General features: G+C 31.7%; 2 protein-coding genes across 3 annotated transcripts; one reads left to right on the top strand and one right to left on the bottom strand.

The window, feature by feature from the left end:
- Nucleotides 1-4,259: 4,259 nt before the first annotated feature.
- Nucleotides 4,260-11,472, bottom strand: LOC140809479 (lysine--tRNA ligase-like). 2 transcript variants are annotated; one of them, XM_073167119.1, is made up of 18 exons: nt 11,311-11,410; nt 10,083-10,198; nt 9,375-9,440; nt 9,056-9,221; nt 8,876-8,969; nt 8,441-8,526; nt 7,715-7,827; nt 7,562-7,624; nt 6,841-6,966; nt 6,457-6,739; nt 6,276-6,372; nt 6,034-6,190; nt 5,468-5,611; nt 5,291-5,359; nt 5,068-5,211; nt 4,886-4,941; nt 4,613-4,650; nt 4,260-4,503 (listed from the first exon to the last, which is right to left on the bottom strand). In XM_073167119.1, the coding sequence occupies exons 2-18, from the start codon at nt 10,134-10,136 to the stop codon at nt 4,475-4,477; spliced, it is 1,785 nt and encodes a 594-aa protein (XP_073023220.1). In that variant the 5' UTR covers nt 10,137-10,198; nt 11,311-11,410; the 3' UTR covers nt 4,260-4,474. The 2 variants fall into 2 exon arrangements, with proteins under 2 accessions (XP_073023220.1, XP_073023221.1); XM_073167120.1 differs by lacking the exon at nt 10,083-10,198 and having other exon boundaries at nt 11,311-11,472.
- A 3,869-nt stretch (nt 11,473-15,341) lies between these two features.
- LOC140810437 (dehydration-responsive element-binding protein 1A-like) lies at nt 15,342-15,779 on the top strand. The gene has a single exon (XM_073168296.1). It carries the CDS (start codon nt 15,342-15,344, stop codon nt 15,777-15,779), a length of 438 nt encoding a protein of 145 aa, XP_073024397.1.
- Nucleotides 15,780-18,543: the final 2,764 nt, after the last annotated feature.

Raw genomic sequence — 18,543 nt, 5'->3', positions numbered from 1 at the left:
ATTTAAATTTAAAAATCTAATTGTAGAATATTAAAAGTATATTAACCAAATCAAATAAACAAGTAAACAACTGTTTAAAAAATTAAAAAAAATACAAAAGAAATGTTAAACGATGGAAATTGATGATATAAATATATAATAATTTTTTTTCCAAACATACAAGATATAAAAATGTAGACAATATTTATTAATTATATATTTTAAAAAAAAATTTCTAGTCAATCCGATTACTTTTTTCGGTTAAACATCGGATTAAATCGGATTTGACTGAACCCGAAAACCCCAATCAAGACTGATTTTCTCGGATCGAACTGAATCGGGTCAGAATTTGACATCTCTGCTTTTCGTTTCTGCAAATACTCTGAATTGGAACACTATTTTGAGTACTTGAGGACTTGTCCGCACAATGTGCTGAAAAGTCTGAAGTACTACAAACGTAAACAAAATTCATGATATAACATCACTTGCCAGTCGCTAAGTCATGAATGTTTTTCCTTTCAAGAAGAAAAAAAGATCGTGGGGGGCAGAGGGGGGGGAGATGAAGTGACTGAACCAAACATTTAAATATATATTTTGAAATATTTCAATTCAGAAATCCTATAATGTCACCATTGGACATCATAATATTCTATTATGTATTTGCAACCTCTAAATATAAGTGCTTCTTTATTTTTTATTTTAGAAATTGGTTTTTTGTGTTACTTAATCCGAAATTATGATTCTTCTTTTAAAATGATTATAATATGTAAATAAATGACACTTTTTCTAAACATTCTTACCATAATATTTTTGTATAATCCAATATTACACTTTACAATACACAATCAAATTATATCTTTTGCAAACATTTCAATAAGAGTATTTTTGGTATTTTATTAAAAAAACTAGTATTGAAATAATTTATTTACCATATACTCTACTTTGAAAAAATATCAGTTTTTATGTTTGGATCAAGCACTTATCACTAGATCAAAAATTATATATGTTAGCAGACGCTCAACTTTATCCCCAAACAGAAATAACTCTTATCCATTAAGATCTGATGTCACTCTTTTACGGCTCAATCAGACAATCAAATCATATAGAACAAGGTCAACAACTTGATGCATGAGATCTTCCTCATGAAATCACTCATCATAGTACTTCTCTCCATATGCAATACACAATCTTAACCTAACATTTTCACTTTTATTTTCAAACACCACCAACTTCTTATTTTGTTTTCAAACGTTATTAAACACTCCTTATCTTAGTTAGAATTTGTTTGAAAGTTGAAATAATAATTAACTAAAATAGGGGAACTGTACATAGTAAATATGTGAAAGTTGAATGGAGTGGAGACAAGTTGTTTGCTTGAAGAATAGGCCAACCCCTCAACGTGCACATTCGTGGGTATGTGACCAACCACTCTGCATATTTAGAAATAATTTAACCAACATTTCCAAAAGTTGGTGGTTTTTAAAAAGAAAAAAAGAGGACAGTGAAAGGGAAGTGTCATTGGCATAGCCCCAAAATAATTCATGTGATGCACATTATTTGACCCGGGATAGACACTATAACCAGAACATAATCTGGTCAAAAAAGAAATTATGATATCTTTAGAATGATATTAATTATTATTTTTTTAAAAAAAAATTCAAAGGTACACCTTTGTTTCATCTCTTCACTCTCAATATTTAATTGGTAGAGTTTCAAGATTTATTTAGTTACCTCAAATCCTTCAAGAATTGAATTCATTATCAAACACAACTGGCTTATACGATTCGTTAGTAATTATTGATGTCGTGAAGCGATTGAAATCTATGATTTATTCGATTCGGTGTATGAAATAATTGTTACGGATTGTTTTTTTCCTCTTCGTTAGGTGTTCTTTGGAAATTATTGGGAGGCCAACATCCAAATCAATTATCATCAAAATTTTAAGCCAGAAAATGACTACACACTTTCCTTGCGGAAATCATTTTCAACTTGTCCCATTGCTTTTGCTTCATGTCAAGACTTCTTTTCTTTTCTTTTTTTTTTTTTTTTAAATGAACTTAAATAATTGTATTTGCACCATTTTTTGTAATACAAAGAAATTTACGATTGATGGGTAATGATTATTCAATTCATTATTGATGTTCAAATTAATTATAAAGGCATTAGCCCGCTACGTACTCCGAAAAAATCTATGAATAGGAGAGGATTCTCATTATTTTGGGAGAGATGATTTTACGCTTAAATCTTTTAGCTCTCAATTAATATCTTTAAATTGTTTTCTAACTTAAGCAAACTCTTAATTGTTCCAAACTTAATTTTTAGTAAAATAACAAAAATAACATATATAATAATTTTTTTGATTATCTAAATTTTGATTCACACCGTCTACAATATATTTATATAATTAAATTATATTTCGATTATTTTGTATTAAAATTAATTTTATAACATGAATGCGTGAAAATTATATAAGAAAAAAATAATTATAAATGCACATAATTATATAAAAATGCATATTTTTTAAAAAAATTAATGTTTGTAATAAAATACTATTGGAATTTTATGAATTTTATTAGAAACTCTTAAAAACGCAGACATAAATAAAATTGAACATTTTAAAAAATCTCCAAAAGCATTTATAAAAAAAGAAGAGCAATTGTAGAATACGATGAATTTTTTAAAGATACAAATTTAAAATTGTAACTTTAAAATATTAATAAAAAAATAGAAACAGGAGAAAAACATTTCAAACTTGCTTCTAGCTTTTAATTAAAAATCATAGAAATCGAAACAAAATATTCACAAACACCCCAAAACATTTCGAACCGTTTTGAAGCCAAAAAGTGAATCCTAGACGATCTCCGAAACACTCCATGAGTATACGTCTGCAAAGAATTTTCGGACGTCGGAGAGCCCTAATCCATCATCATCTAAGACAAGAGAATTAACCCACGTGGAAGAAACTTGTCTGATTGATAGTAATCAGGTTAATGATGCCAATTACATTAATTTGTAGGGATAATAATAATTTATATATATTTTATTCCTTAGTTTTTAGATTTTATTAGATAAATATTTTATTCGTATTCGAACTTATCGAATTTGAACCGAACTCGAACATGTTCGAATTTTTTTTATATCCAAACTCGAGTTTAAATTATTTTATTCGATAGTTCGCAAACCACTCGTTGTTTTTAATATTTTATTAATATAATATTATTATATATTAAATATATATACATTTCGAGCTTTTCACAAGTTTCGAACTTTCGAAGCTTCATTCTCGAACATTAATGTCCGAGCAATAGTCTAAATAGCTTCATTCTCGAACACTAATGTTCGAGCAGTAGTCTAAATAAGCTCGCGAATAGGTCAAACATTTCTTGTCGAATCCTAATTTTTTGGCTTCGAAACGATCTCGCACTCGAATATACTTAATGCAAACCTTAAATTTTTACTAATATTCAGTTCGATTCGTTTACACCCTCTAGTTTGGATTGAAAAATTTGGATTAATTGAAAGAAAGATTTGAAATGACTTTATATTATGATGAATTTGAAATTCACCACAATAAATCAAAAATAACTAAATGAAATTTGAAATCCATTATCAAGTTAATTACACAAAGAAACCAATGAAACTTGTTATACATTTGAAATTTTTAGTTTCAAATTCATCAATTCAAATGTAACTTCACGTTCACATATTTAGTGAAAGAAAACTTTGTAAATCCGAGGAAAAATGTCTGACGTTGAGTTTACTTGAAATGCATTTGTGTATACTATTCCACCTACGCAGTAAAGTGTTTTTTTTAAATAATTAATTTGATTTATATTCAAATATAATTAATATCATAATTGTGAAAAAATAATAATAAATCATGTTACAATTTGAAATAATAAAATGAAAAAAAAAAGGATAAAAAAGGGACCAAACATATTCTTAATATTAATAGATGTGGAGAAGATAAAATAACGAAGAAGCATCGTTGGTTGTCAATTATCGAGACTTTTCTCCTCGAATAGTGCAAGCACCTCAAATTACGACCTCGGCTGCAAATTCATTATCACGGTAGGTATCATTCTAAATCCAAAGGATAGTTTGTGCCTCCATTTTTTTCTCTTCTTTCTTTTACATAATCATCCATGCAACGTTCTAACAGTTTTCGTTTTAGGTCTGGTCCAATCATCATACATAAAAGTTGCCCAGATCTTGAATAATTTTATAAATTAACAAGTCAATGAACAAAATCAACACTTAACTTATACATAAAGGTAGGATTTCAGGAAAAGTGAATTAAATTTCATTCTTTCATCATCTGGTATCCCCTGGACATGGAATGCATGCACAAGGACTTTCAAATAAATATCGGAATCACCGAAAAATGAGTATGTATATAACATAAAATTTATCCAAAAAGTAACCTTTTTAGAACACAAATTTAATACAGCAGCCCCTTTCACAAAACTTTGAATCGTGTTTTGTCTGGTCGTTCTTAAGATAGAGCGACGATCTTTTCAAGTGCTGCGTTTGTGCAAATAAATTAGGTTATATGAATTCTTTCGGGAAACTCAAATTTCATCGCTTTTGGCTTTCATTAAAGAATATTACAAATCATAAATAGATTCCATACCTTCAGAAAGAAGAGGCCCAGCCTGTGCTTTTGCGTTGCTGGCAAAGAAAATTGTAGAAATTACAGATTGTTGATATAATTAAAAATAGAATGCTTAATGCAGGCTTTTACATGAATATTACTTGACCAGGTGTATATTAAATTACAGCTGAAGGACAAAAAGTAGGCATCAAGTTCTGGTGTAGTGAGGCAGGATCAAAGTGGAGATGACAAACAGAATTAGAGAATAATATACAGATGCAATAAGACAAACTCAGAGAGCTAAATTTGTACCTTTCTTTGGTCAAAGGTTCATCTTGTGGTTTCATTGCTGGGAAAAGTAAAACTTCCTGTTCATAGTGATCAAGTAAACAATTTATAAAGGCAGGCCAGAGTATACGGAGATGAGTAATAAGTTAAAGATGAGGAAGTCAAATAACAAATTATTGTTCTGGAAAATAGGTGGTGTCACTAACCTTAATATTCTGTGAGTCGGTCAACAACATTGTGAGTCGGTCAATACCCAATCCCCAACCACCAGTGGGAGGTAAACCATATTCAAGAGCAGTACAAAATGTTTCATCTAAGGCCATTGCTTCATCATCACCCGATTGGCGATCCTAGTTAAGGAGTAGAAACTCTTTCAGAATCCTACTATAGCCAATTTTACATAACTTTGAGGGTTCATCATTATCATACCTTGAGCTGATCAGCAAAACGCTGCCGTTGTACGACAGGATCATTCAACTCAGTATATGCATTGCAAAGCTGTCAAGTTGATGATCGAGATACAGTAATACAAGCAAGTCAGAAATGCAACACTAAAATAGAAAAGAAGAAACGGATGAATGAGATATCTCTGATTATATCACTTACTTCATGCTTGTTGATGAACAATTCAAATCTCTCAGTTAGGCCTGGTTTTGACCTATGCCATTTTGCCAATGGACTCATGATCTCGGGATGATTTATAATAAAAGTGGGGTTCGTACATGTCTCCTCAAGAAAATGACCCACAAGCTGTATTTTTATAAAAGCTTAAGACAGTTAATGAGGGAGAAAGAGAGGCAAGTAAGCTGTAAGGCAGTGATGGACATAATAGAAGAGCACATCCATGGATATTCGCAAGCCCAACATTATGGTCTGCATATTTGCTCAAATATTCAGTGACGAATGTAATTCAAATTTTACTTGAACGGAGTAATATGAAAATAATAACAATGCCAAACTTAAAATCACATGTCATGGTCTCACAGGAGAAGGAACTGACAGGCCCTAGAGAAAGCAGGTGCATACGAAGACTTTCAAGTTTACACCAGGCATGACCCATCAAGAATATTTTTGGCCTCAACAAGGCCATTGTGCTAGGGTGTGAGATAATAGTTATGTTTTTCTCATCTTGTAAATTCAAAGAAAAGAAAAAAGAAAAGAGAATATCTTACTTTGTCCAACAGCCTAGTAGTTGTTTGCGGAGGGGGGCATTTGATGTCGAATTTTGAACATGCATCAACTAAATATTTATTGGCTTCTTCACTGGAGAGGTCCTTGGGTATGCTAAGGTTTGCCACCTTTTCTAACTCATCTATCATATCAATTCTCCTGTAGAGGTAAAAAAAATATAGCAAGTTAAATGTAAGTGATATTGAAAGGAAAGGTATGTAATTGAACAACCAAATCAAGAAACCTGAAAGGAGGAGTGAAGTCAATCTCAATGGGATCCACATCCAACCCATTAGCATGATATTTAATTTTATAGCTACCGGTAACTTCCTTGATCATTCCTGTTGCAGAGAATTTGTTCATCAGACTCCAAGACAGAAGCAACATCTTCTGTGAGTCATTTATAACCTATATTTGGCACTAACCGCTGAGCATTTCTTCTGTCAGCTTCATCAAGTCGTTGTAATCCGCAAACGCCATATAAAACTCACAAGTAGTAAATTCAGGATTGTGAGTTAAGTCGATCCCCTCATTCCTAAATTGTTTGCCAATTTCGTATACACGGTCTAAGCCACCGACAACCAACTCCTTGAGATAAAGTTCAGGTGCAATACGCATATAAAGTTTCATGTTAAGATCATTGTGATGGGTCACAAATGGTCTGGCAGCAGCCCCCCCAGCAATCATGTTCATCATGGGTGTTTCAACCTTAAAGAAAACAGACAAGAAAAATTTATAATTAAAGTGTATAGGCAAGCTGCTGACAGAACATCATTTTATGCTAAAGGCAATAATGAATTGAAGTATACCTCCAAAAAATCTTGTTTATCAAGAAAACTTCTGATGTAAGAAATAATTTTTGACCTGGTCTTGAATATTTCCCGAACCTCCATGTTTAGCATCAAATCCAAGTAGCGCTGCCTATATCGTGTTTCCTGGTACGAAATGTTCCACTACTCATAAACAGATCTCACATAGATGGAGACATGATCAAATACATTTGAATTACACACAAATCTCTAAACGGAAGGATAGAAAAATTAAACAGGCCAAAAGAGGTAGTGAATTGTAAAGATAAAGTGTAAAAGCAATTTAAAAACAAACATGGGGTAAGGTATCCCCATTGAACAATAAAGAAAATCCCAAGAATTATTGTTATTATGCTTAGTTTTGGAACATCCTTTTCCATTGACCTTACGACGCGGTCCTATGAAGTGATGACTGGAAAATAACGTTATTATCACCACCCACATATTTCTTGCTCTGACATGCAGTTAAAGAGAAACAAGCAACGTTATAAAACTATCCAATAGGTCATCATGCAAAGGCAATATACTAACTTATCTACATAGACACTCATAGGCCCTAGCAAGAATACATTGCAGTCAACCAATTAGACCATGGGTGCATTAATTGGTTTCCAAAGACTTGGTCTCTGGATTCAAGTCACATAAGGTGGGGTGAATGTGTGGGTGAAATTTAAAAACCAAGTATATGAATGTCCAAAATATCGATAGCTTTGTTCAATACCTGGTCCTTCAATGTATAGGCCTCAAGATTCCTACCAATTCCTGGGACCCAAACATCAGTTACCTGTCCAGAGTAATTCAATGTCAATGAAGTCTACATTATTGATTCATCAAATTGGTCAACAACTGAAAAAAAGACAAAAAACAGTGTCACCTTAGCATTGTCAGAACCTGGACCAATTTTTGGCCGTGGCATCATGTGTAGACAATGAGAAAGAACTACAAATGTTTTTGGAAAAATACTCAACTCTCCCCTTTTACTTTTGCCTACAAAATTACCATAAAAGGAAGAAGAATTACCTTAAGAATCTGGAAAAGTGGCATCCAAAAGTAGGATAATTAATCACTTCACAACAAACTACACAATCATACCACTAAATACCAAACACTCTTCCTTCAATTACATCAAACAGATCATACCCAAGAAAAACAAATAGTTGCCAGCAAATTATCCTTCGATACAAGCATCACATGCTATACAAACCAACACAAACCTTAAGTTCAATACCTACAAGTTTAAATAAACTAAGCACCCTCTCTCACAGAGTAAACAACACATCTAAAAAATGCAGTAGCTATCGAAATGTCTCCAATTACACACCTGAAGTAGAATTCCAAAAAAGGTAAATTTTGTAACTACCAAGTGCATTCTGATAAAGTCATAAAACTTAGGTATATATTTCAAGATACAATTTTTTTATCAAATCTCTTGAAGGTGATCATTTTATTTTAACGACTACATCAAGAAATACATAGTTTAGAGATTAATGTCTTTTTTCCTCAACACATTTACATTTATTAGAGAAGTATGCAGAGTTACAAGAAAAATTAGCAAATTGTTTTGCATTACATAGATCACATTCATGAGAATGACACAAACCTGGGAACCCAACGATACCAACAATATCACCTCGCTTGACAGAAGAGTGAAATCTAGAAAACTCTTCCTCATCCAATTCGGATCTCCTAAAGGGACAATTTTGATGACAGTAAGAGACTGTATACATGCCACGAATAAAAAATAAGGACATTCCAGCTAAGAAAACATAGTATGGTTGATCTATCTCTCCAACATTATTGGCATAGCATCCCCTAGCAAGACCAGTATTACCTTACTGAAAGTTACACCATCTTTTACTTAGGAGAGCAAATTGGAACCCAGAATAATGAAATATGGAAAACAACATAATCAATAAATGACAATAATAACTAATAAGAAATCAATTCAATATAGGGCAGAGAGTTTGGGCTTCAACAAAAGGGGTCCATATACACAACACTGCAGCTGTAAGCAAAAAATAAGATATGCAACTACCTTGCATCAGCCATAACTTGAACTTTAGCACCACCACCATGCAAATCATAAAAGAATAGCTTTGATGATGATGAGCGTTTGTTCATAAGCCGCCCTTCCAAAAGAAACATCTATAACATTAATCAAAAGTAGCGCACTATTATCACACTAAGAATAAATCACATATACAATCACTAGTACCAGCTATTCTTTCTTCAACATCCTCTAGATGATCTCCACTATTTAAACTCTCATATCTCTTTACATATTCAGGGATAGTCGATTTAGCTTCAAATTTGTGGGGATATGGATTGCTTCCAGATTCCTTCTGAGCAGCAAGAAATCTCAGTCTATTTTCATAATATTGCTGCATGTATGATTATAACATTGCATCAGTGAAACATTCTAGATAGCCTTGCTAGAGGAACAAAATAACCCACCCGATCCAATATAGATTACAAGGAAGAGGAAGAAGGAAAAAAACCACGACAGTAAGAGGAAACCAATATAACAGGCCTACCGTTGGATCCATGCCCTCATCTTCTGCAGCGGTTTTCTTGGCCGGCTGCCTTGGCTTGGCAGAGGCCTGAATTTAATACCACCAGTGATTATAATGACAAGATAAAAATATAAAAAATATTCACTGGAAGGCAACAGATTAAATTATGGAGTTCAATTAAGCAAAAAAAAATGGTTTTTCTTCGACTATGAAACAATCACTGAATAACTATGTTGCATGGATACGGGTACGAGTATCGTATCGAATACGATACGGATACGGCGATACGTCAATTTTTGAAAATATAAGACACGATACGGCTAGGATACGACAATCATTAAAATATATATAAATATTTTATATATTTATACTTCATATAGATTTAGTATTGAAAAGTAAAAATCATAGAGATAGATGTAATATGCGGCGACGGCGGCAGCGACGGCGGTGGCGGCAGCAATAGCAGTGGCAGAAATAGAGAAGAAGGGGGACGCGATATCACGAAAGAGAAAGAAAGAGACGACAAATGTATATTGGAATTTAAAAGCCCAGCCCAATATATGTTAAAGTATTTTCCTTTTAGTCCTTAGCAATTTTAATTTTTTTAATTAATCCATAAAACTTCTAAAAATTTACAATTTGAATAATAGGAGGAAATATAAAGTAAATATACAAGTCATTAAATACATTATCACGAAACCAACTTTCATAAATACTGGATTGACAAACCTCATGAGAGGATACCAAGGCACTCTTTTTCTTCAAGGGTAATATGCTCTCCATGGTGTTTCAAAACACTTACAGATATATGCACATACAATAACGTGCAAAACCCATTAGATAACCTATCAAATTAATACAAAAGTTTTATAAGACCCACTTATCAAGTAAATCTAACCATCTTTGTCAAAGGCGATCGCCTCTCGCCTGGCGAGGACCCTGTGCCTGCGGTCATCACAGGCACATCGATTCACTAAGGCGAGCTCAGACGCTCGCCTAGAGTAGCCATGGAAGTTCATTTAAGTGCGCCTTTTTTCTAATTACTTGTTTAAAACAAATGGCCAAACCAAACAAATGGCCAAACCAAACCCTAGCGTCTCAACGCCAGAATCATAAATAGAAAGCACTTAACATAAGAACGAGATTAGGGCATCTACATCCAAAACAACCAGAAAACGACCAATATCGCGTCGTTTAGATTAAGAGGGAAAAGAAATTGATGTTGATCAAGAAAATGACGAAGTCCACGAAGAATATATGTCCGAAAGTTCTGGGGACTCTGATGATTCGATGGAAGAAAATGAACTTGATTTGGAACATTAAGAATTTTAATCATGTTATCTGATTACTATGAACTTATTAATTATTTTTTGGTTTGTGTGACATTGTTACTTAATTATTTCATATTTTAATATATTTATTATAAGATATGTATATTTTTTTAAAATTAAAAATGTGTGTCTTGCTACAGTAAGACACGCCCCTCATTTTGCGCCTTGCACCTCAGGCTCCATGACCTTTGTGCGTCTCGGTGCACTTTATGTCCTTGAAAAATATGATCTAAACATGCAAATACAAAGAAAAATATGTGAATGCGCCTTCTAGCTTACAATAGATTTGTCACCAAATCCAAGCATTTATACTTTTCTCCATTAACAGAACTTTTTCCACCATGTGCAGTTTCACATGTACCGATGCGTTGATTCTGCTATATATTTTGCAGTAATTAGATATTGATATCCTTTTAACAAAATTCTACCTCGCATAAAACAATATAAACATACATTAAAATCCTAGGACAAAAGATTTATAGTCTTAAATTCGAAAGCGCCAAAACCAAACCGAAATGAGACATTAAACAACTCAAGGAATTGGCATTCAAACAGAAAGATGAGCAACCGATAAAAACACACACAAAAGTTGTCTACATATGATTGTGTAATAGAATCGAAGTTACCATGTCGGAAGTTCGGGAATGGAGAAGTGCGATGCTCACACGCTGGTCAATTAAAGTTAAAACCCTAGTCTCAGGGGAAGATAAAAACCTGGGGGCTCCAACATTTCTCTTTGATGCTTATATATTTCTTAGCACTGGGCTCATTTACTGTTGTTTCCGGGAGGGATTGGATTTGATTGGGCTTTAGTGAGATTCGGACAAGGGCATTTTGTAGCCCAAAAAAAATTTTGATTGCACATAATATGTATATATATATATATATATATATATATATATATATATATATTAGAGAGAATGGTAGTTTAGGTAATTCTAAAATTATATCATGAGCTCAAATAGTTATTCTAGGGTGCTCAAGTATTATAATAGAGTAGTAAAAGATGCATATGCGTTGCATATGTTATTGTTATTTTTAATTTGATCAAATAATATTAAACAATTAACACGAAATTATTTTCAATTTAGAATAGTTGTTCGATTTAAAAGGGAAGTTTGGTTTAGATTTTTTTCTATGTAAAATATGAAGTGACTTAAGAAGATTTGTAAAAAGGATAATTATGAAATTAAATATTTTGGTGTCCTCAAATATACACTAAAAAAAATTCACGGCGATTTTTGCGACGGATAAATCGTCGCTAATTACATTAGCGACGGTTTTAGCGACTGTTTGCCGCAACGTCGCTAAACTCATCGTTGTTAAATATTGCGACGATTTCTCAAAACTTGTCGTTAATTAGCGACGGTTTTGAAAATTAAACCTTAAGCCGTCGCTAAATTAGCGAGGGTTTCGAGAACAACCGTTGCTACTTAGTTGATATATTTTGGAGTTCACATGGGTAATTACTCTTTTAAATAATAAAAATTATGATTTTCTTAAAAAAATGATTGTTATACCTATGGGTGCAAAGAAATCGAATCGAAGCGAATAATAGTAAAAAACCAAGGCTCGAAAATTTCAAACATTTTGGATCGATCTTGGCTCGTAATGAAGTTCGAATTCGGTTTGAAATATTGGAACATATTCTTGAACTATTCGAATTACTGATCGGATGAGAACTTTTGTCGAAAGCTTGAAATATCCGAAAGGTTCGAGATGTATATATATTTATTATATCATTATATTATATTAACAAAATATTAAAGCTCGCGAACTATCGAACAAAATAATTTTGTTTCGAGTTTGGCTCGAAAAATATTGAACATGTTCAATACGAATCAAATATTTATTTCTCACAAATAAGAAAATCAGACAGTGTAAATAAAAAATATTCTGTAAATCATTTTTAATTCTTTGAAAATAATGACATTTGACTTAACATGTAATTTTATATTAGACAAGAAAAATTACATTTTTAGTTCGCATCTCGTCCTCCAAATTTGGCAAGCGTCGTCTGATTAAGTTTCCTTTTGTGTTCATTTTTTTCCAGTTGAAATAGAAAATGTTATTTATTTTGATTTGAAAAAATTAAATACTGTCCTTTCTTTCTTTCTTTCTTATACTTTTCCATCACATGCATGTTGGGATTCCGTTAAAGGATTTGAATGTCAAGGATTTTGGATTATTTTCGATTTCCCAAAAGAAGCAGTTTTTGGCTCAATTCTTAATTCAAATTTTGGTTAATTAGCCTATCATTTGACAGTGTCTGTGTAATTTATAATTATGATATATAAGAAAAGTTTATGTTATCTCAAAATTGATTTCTCGATCTCAAAACTTTCAAAATATTTTTACGTCGCACTTGGATTGATGAATTTGGAGTCAAGGATTTCAAATATACATAACAAATCCGTTGGTATGTTTTAAGTGAGTCCAGTTAACAATGAATTTTAAATCATTGTATAGCTATTTTTTGAGTAATTGGAATAGATTTAAAATTCATCTGAGTCATTTCAAATCATTTTGTGAAATAAATTTCTTATATCCAAATCATACCGTCCAAATGCAACCTCCAGGTGCGCTTCGAGTCTCATTCCAAATTTACGCTTTTTTAGTTTCAAGAATTTTTTTAAAATCAATACACAAAGTATTGATTTTTTTTAGCTAAGAAACTAGTTGAATGAACTTACTCATATTCACGTGTTTATCATAATATTTGTGGTTCATTTATTTCAATATTTGTATGTTGCAAAGAAAATTAAAATCAAAATATTCTTAATTTTTCAACCAAAAAATGCAAAAGAACATCAAATTTAGATATTATAACAAAAAGAAGCGATTAAAATTTTGAAAACCTGATATCTGAAATTATTGATTCACAAGTCATCGATATTTGAGACTACATAATTTGAAGTCATTCATGTTCATAGTCATGAACACATCTTCAAATTACAAACAAAAAACGGATAACAATTCAGATTCATCTTAATATTGTTGGTGTAGATTCTCCAAGAACACCTTAATTGGATTTGCAACATGGTAACGGGATAAGACAATCATCTCAATTTTTGATAATAACACTACAAATTACAAGTTGAAAAGAAAGAAGAAGAAGTTCAAAACTAATTTAAATGTTCTTCTTTTGTTTGATCCTCTCAAAATTGATGTTATATTATTTCTCATGGTTCATGGTGTTAATTCATTGATATAGATTGATATTTAATTCATAAATCTCGAAAATATGATAAAGAGACACATTTTACTATAAAGATCCATGAAAATTCGCAACTATTGGTAAACAGCGTTGTTCAGACAACTCAGTGCCTCCTCTTACGTATGAAACTATTTTTCAAGTTTCATAGACTTCTTACCTTAATTTCCATTCATAAAATTTAAAATGTATTCAACAAATGTTATATGAAAGTTATAATAATTATTTTAATGGTTAGTATGATCTTGGTCAATGATCACAATTTGTAGGATGATACGTTTGATAAAATATTTTCGAGTGTCCCAAAAATTAATTACTATTTTTCTTATTTCAAATTTACTATGGACCATTCATACCGTAGATCCAACTATCAATGTGCAGGCGCTATCGTTTCCCACCATAGGAAAATTTGACTTTATACTTAATTACGTCTCAATATCCCTAATCCTCAATGCAATACTACATCGTGTCTTATGACAAATATTAAATATTAAAAGATAATTATTGCTGACTAAAATTTTCCCCATTTATAATATTTTGATTCGATATAATTATAAATCAGATAATGTTGATAGAGACCTCATAGATGTCGCAAGATGTTCATGCGAACATATCTTAGAACGTCACATCGGTTGTCCTCTCACATACTGCTGCATTAAATGATTTGACAATGTTCCTCATGCACATCTTATCACTTCCGCTTTTACAATTTTTTTTTTTACGTTTAAGAAGATGTTCACGCGAATATCATCAAAGCATTTAAATTTTAACACAACAATGTGAGGGAAAAACCGATGCAGACGCCCATGAATTGCATGGCCACAAACATGAGGGTTAGCATATTAAAATTTAGTTTATTATGTAAAAATGAATAATTTTGATTAATCTAATTAGATAAATTGAATTAATATAATATTTAATGATGTGATTTAATCAACAATCCAATAAATTAATTAGTATATATATATATGTGTGTGTGTGTGTGTGTGTGTGTGTGTGTGTGTGTATATATGTCCCTGTTATTGTGAAGTGAATTGAAGTCAACATCAGCGTGTGAGATTTTCAAAAAAAAAAAAAACCCAATCCGAGTTATGTAAACCACAAAACCGACTTTTTGCAGTATCCCCATACCTTCTTACACTATTATTTTTCACATGAAAAACGTGTTTTTTTTTTTACATTTTTTATTAAAAAATTATTTATATTTGTTAATATATTCTTTCCCCATGTCAACTCGGTGAACAAGCATGGGACGACGAAGACTCCTGATTTTCTTCGCATAAAAAATATTAATTTATAGACGCTGCTCATGTCTACAACAGATATATATATATATAGGTTATATATACACACACATACACACACAGAGGCAAACGCAATATATCTAAATAAGTTGCATAAATATCATCACCTGAACATTTTGCAGCAGTGATCAAACGTAGTATGAAAAACAAGAAGATATTAGGAAGAAAAATGATCAAGGAAACAAGCCGTCGTGGTTACAGAGGCATGCGGCGGAGAAATGAGAGTGCAGAATCGGTGTCTGAAGTGGGTCGATGTAACGAGAAGTCAAGGACATTTACGGGAACAGGGGTTTCTTTTCCCAACTCCGATATGGTGGCCTTGGCTTCGTGTGGTGAGAACGCGCCACCGCAGCTGAACTTTCCGGATCCCACAAAGTGTCTCCCTCAAGCCCAGTTGACCTCACTGCGTGATATGGCGCCAAGAGCTGCTCACCTTGCTGCGAATAATTTTCAGGCATCGATTCTCGATGCATGGAGCCCTAATTCTTCATCATCATTTAATACAAGAGAAATTCAAGTGGAAGAAACTAGTCTGATTGATTTTCAAATAAGGAGGTGTCGTCCATGGATTTCTTGATCGGATTGATAGACGAAGAGGAGATGTTTAACATGCCAGGCTTGGTAAATAGCATGGCGGAGGGAATGCTTCTGACTCCGCCAGCTATGAAGAGAGGATTCAAATGGAGCCATGATAGTGATCAGGTTGATGATGTCGATTACATCAATTTGTGGGGACAATAATAATTTATGTATATAAACTGGCATTTGACGTGATTCTATCGTTGTCCTTCAATTCAATATATATAAAATTTGAATCGATCTAACTTCTGTATATATATAGTTTTGATATGTTAAACACTCATCGTACATACTTCGTCTATTAGATATACAATTTTTTTTATGTTTTGTATCTAATAGACGATTGTCACCTCATCATTTCTCTGATAGATGAGGTGTTTGTTGCGCGCACGTTTATGAGCTTTTTAAAGATTTATTCCAAAAACGTGTTACTGACATGATTTAGTGCATGAAATAAGATCCAAGAACAACTTATATGGTATTGGGATTGAAATAATTTTACACAAATATTTTATGAGATCACAATAGTATGAATCAATTTTGTGTTATGAATCTCCTATTTAATTTGGGTCACCTTTTGAAAATATATTATTTTTTTATGTCGAAAGTAATATTTATTATTGTAAATATGTTAAGGTTGACACGTCTCATAGATTTATCTGTGATACCATTTCACAAAAAACATATTAATACTTTTATTGTCGAGAATTGTGCGTATTCAAAACAACAAAAAGTATTAGTTAAAGATCGATATTATATTTAGAGGCTGTTATCAAATCAACATACATTACTATGATGCATGCAAACACATGATGTGTTCGTCTTTGTAGTAATATATGTTATGAAATTTTAATTTTAATTCAGTGTTGTTCTAATTGGAAATTTTAAAACATGGAGCTCATGTTAGGATGATAAATGTAGTGTTTCATCAACATTTGTTGGTGAAAAATAATTTGAATTTTTTTTAAAAAAATATTAAAAAATAAAATTTAAATTTGAAAACATAACTTACAAATTAATTAATGTCCAAAGATCAAGCGCTCATACAAGAAACGTGATGTTTGGTTTTATTTTGTATGTTTTTAGAAAAAAAAGGTTTGAGAACTAATTGTACGTTTTTGAAGATAAACGAAGTCTACCGGGTAGTATTTTTGAAAAAAAATATATTTTTTTATTGTGTATATCCTATCATATAAGATTTTTTTGCTGTTGATAAAATAGCATATTATTATATTTGAATTGATAATTTTGTGGATGATGATTAATGTTTGAAACGAAGTTGATAGTAACGTGAACAAAGTTTTCGGAAAGGTTGCTAAATTCAACAAAATTCTTGGACAACAACTTTTTTTGAAAACACGAAAGTAACTCTCTTTCCTTGTTTGAAGTCAACAGAATTTTGCTGGCAAATGGTTGTTCGAAGATGGACGGAAATCAGTCTTAGAGAATGGACATCACCTTCCTAACCGAGCTTGGACAGATTTTAACTCAGAATTGGCAGCACTTTTTCTCAAATATGTTGATGTAGGGAAACTCGAAAATAGAGGCTAAAATGGGAAGAGATCCGAAGGATTTTCAGCCTGTAATAATCATCATATTAATAGCCTTAAACATCCATTATTTGACTGTTATATGTTGACCATGATGATGTTGAAAATTCAGATTTTAAGAGTCATAAGTAATTGTTAATGATGGTCAAATTGTGCTTCAAATTTTCGAAATGAAGCTCGATGATGCTGCATGTTTGTTTGTTGTGTTTGGGCTGTCAATGTGAGTAATTATTTGGCTGAAAATGTGAGGCATCCATAAGTTTAAAGATTGCAAGTTTTTTGAGCTTTAAGTTGGTCTTATCTTGAAAATCTAATTTGAATGGTTTTCACAAAAAGATTAAATTTCTTTTTTATAAGTCCGCTTCTTTTAATAAATAATAGGTATAGATTTTTTCTCTTGGCACTAAAAAAATTCACGAACTTTAATCTTGAAAATCAAATCATTTGATTCTACATGTTGAACACGGGAAAAAAATTCCCCCAATTTTTTATATATATTTTATCAATTTTTCATATATTATAGTATTAAGGGCAAATAAATATGGCCGGTGAGACGACAAAATCAGCATATCGTAGTTCACTTTCAATCAAACAATCAATTAATAAAAAAAGTTGTCCAAAATAAATATGCATCACAAGGTTTCTCTAGAACAATGTCAGGAACATATATATTACTTTGTTTAAAGTCAACACACTCAGACTCTCTAGTTCCCACTTAACAAATATCTGGGGCCAATAATCCAATAAGGACAGGGACGTGAGGTATGCTATTGTGGTATCTCGAGTGTTGGGATTTTTTTTTCTTTGTTTTACTAGAACATTAAAGTAATTTTTAAACGTTTTTTCGCAAGCGATTTCGAATATGTATGTGAATGCGTATGTATACATTAAATCTTACAATTTTATAAAGGAAATCTTATGTTTGTTTACTAACATTTGATGTATTTAGCTGATATTTCAAAAATAAATCTCAGTACAAGAAAAATAATATGAAGTTCATTATCTTGTTGTAACTTTTTATATATCTTTAAACTTCTCAGAGTTCTTGTAATTTCAACTCCAGTTATCCTTCCAAGTAGTTTAACTTTCAGTGATTTTTTTAAATTATAACTTATTAAAATTTTATCATAAGGAAACAATTTTAGTAATAAATGGATTAAGAACGTTTTACGCATTTTAGTAATACACACGCTGAGTATTCAATTTTTGGGC

This window comes from Primulina eburnea, chromosome 13 (assembly GCF_022965805.1).
Source record: "Primulina eburnea isolate SZY01 chromosome 13, ASM2296580v1, whole genome shotgun sequence".
NCBI lineage: Eukaryota > Viridiplantae > Streptophyta > Magnoliopsida > Lamiales > Gesneriaceae > Primulina > Primulina eburnea.
Note: the sequence above shows the minus strand (reverse complement) of the source record. Positions and strands in the feature narration are given on the sequence as shown.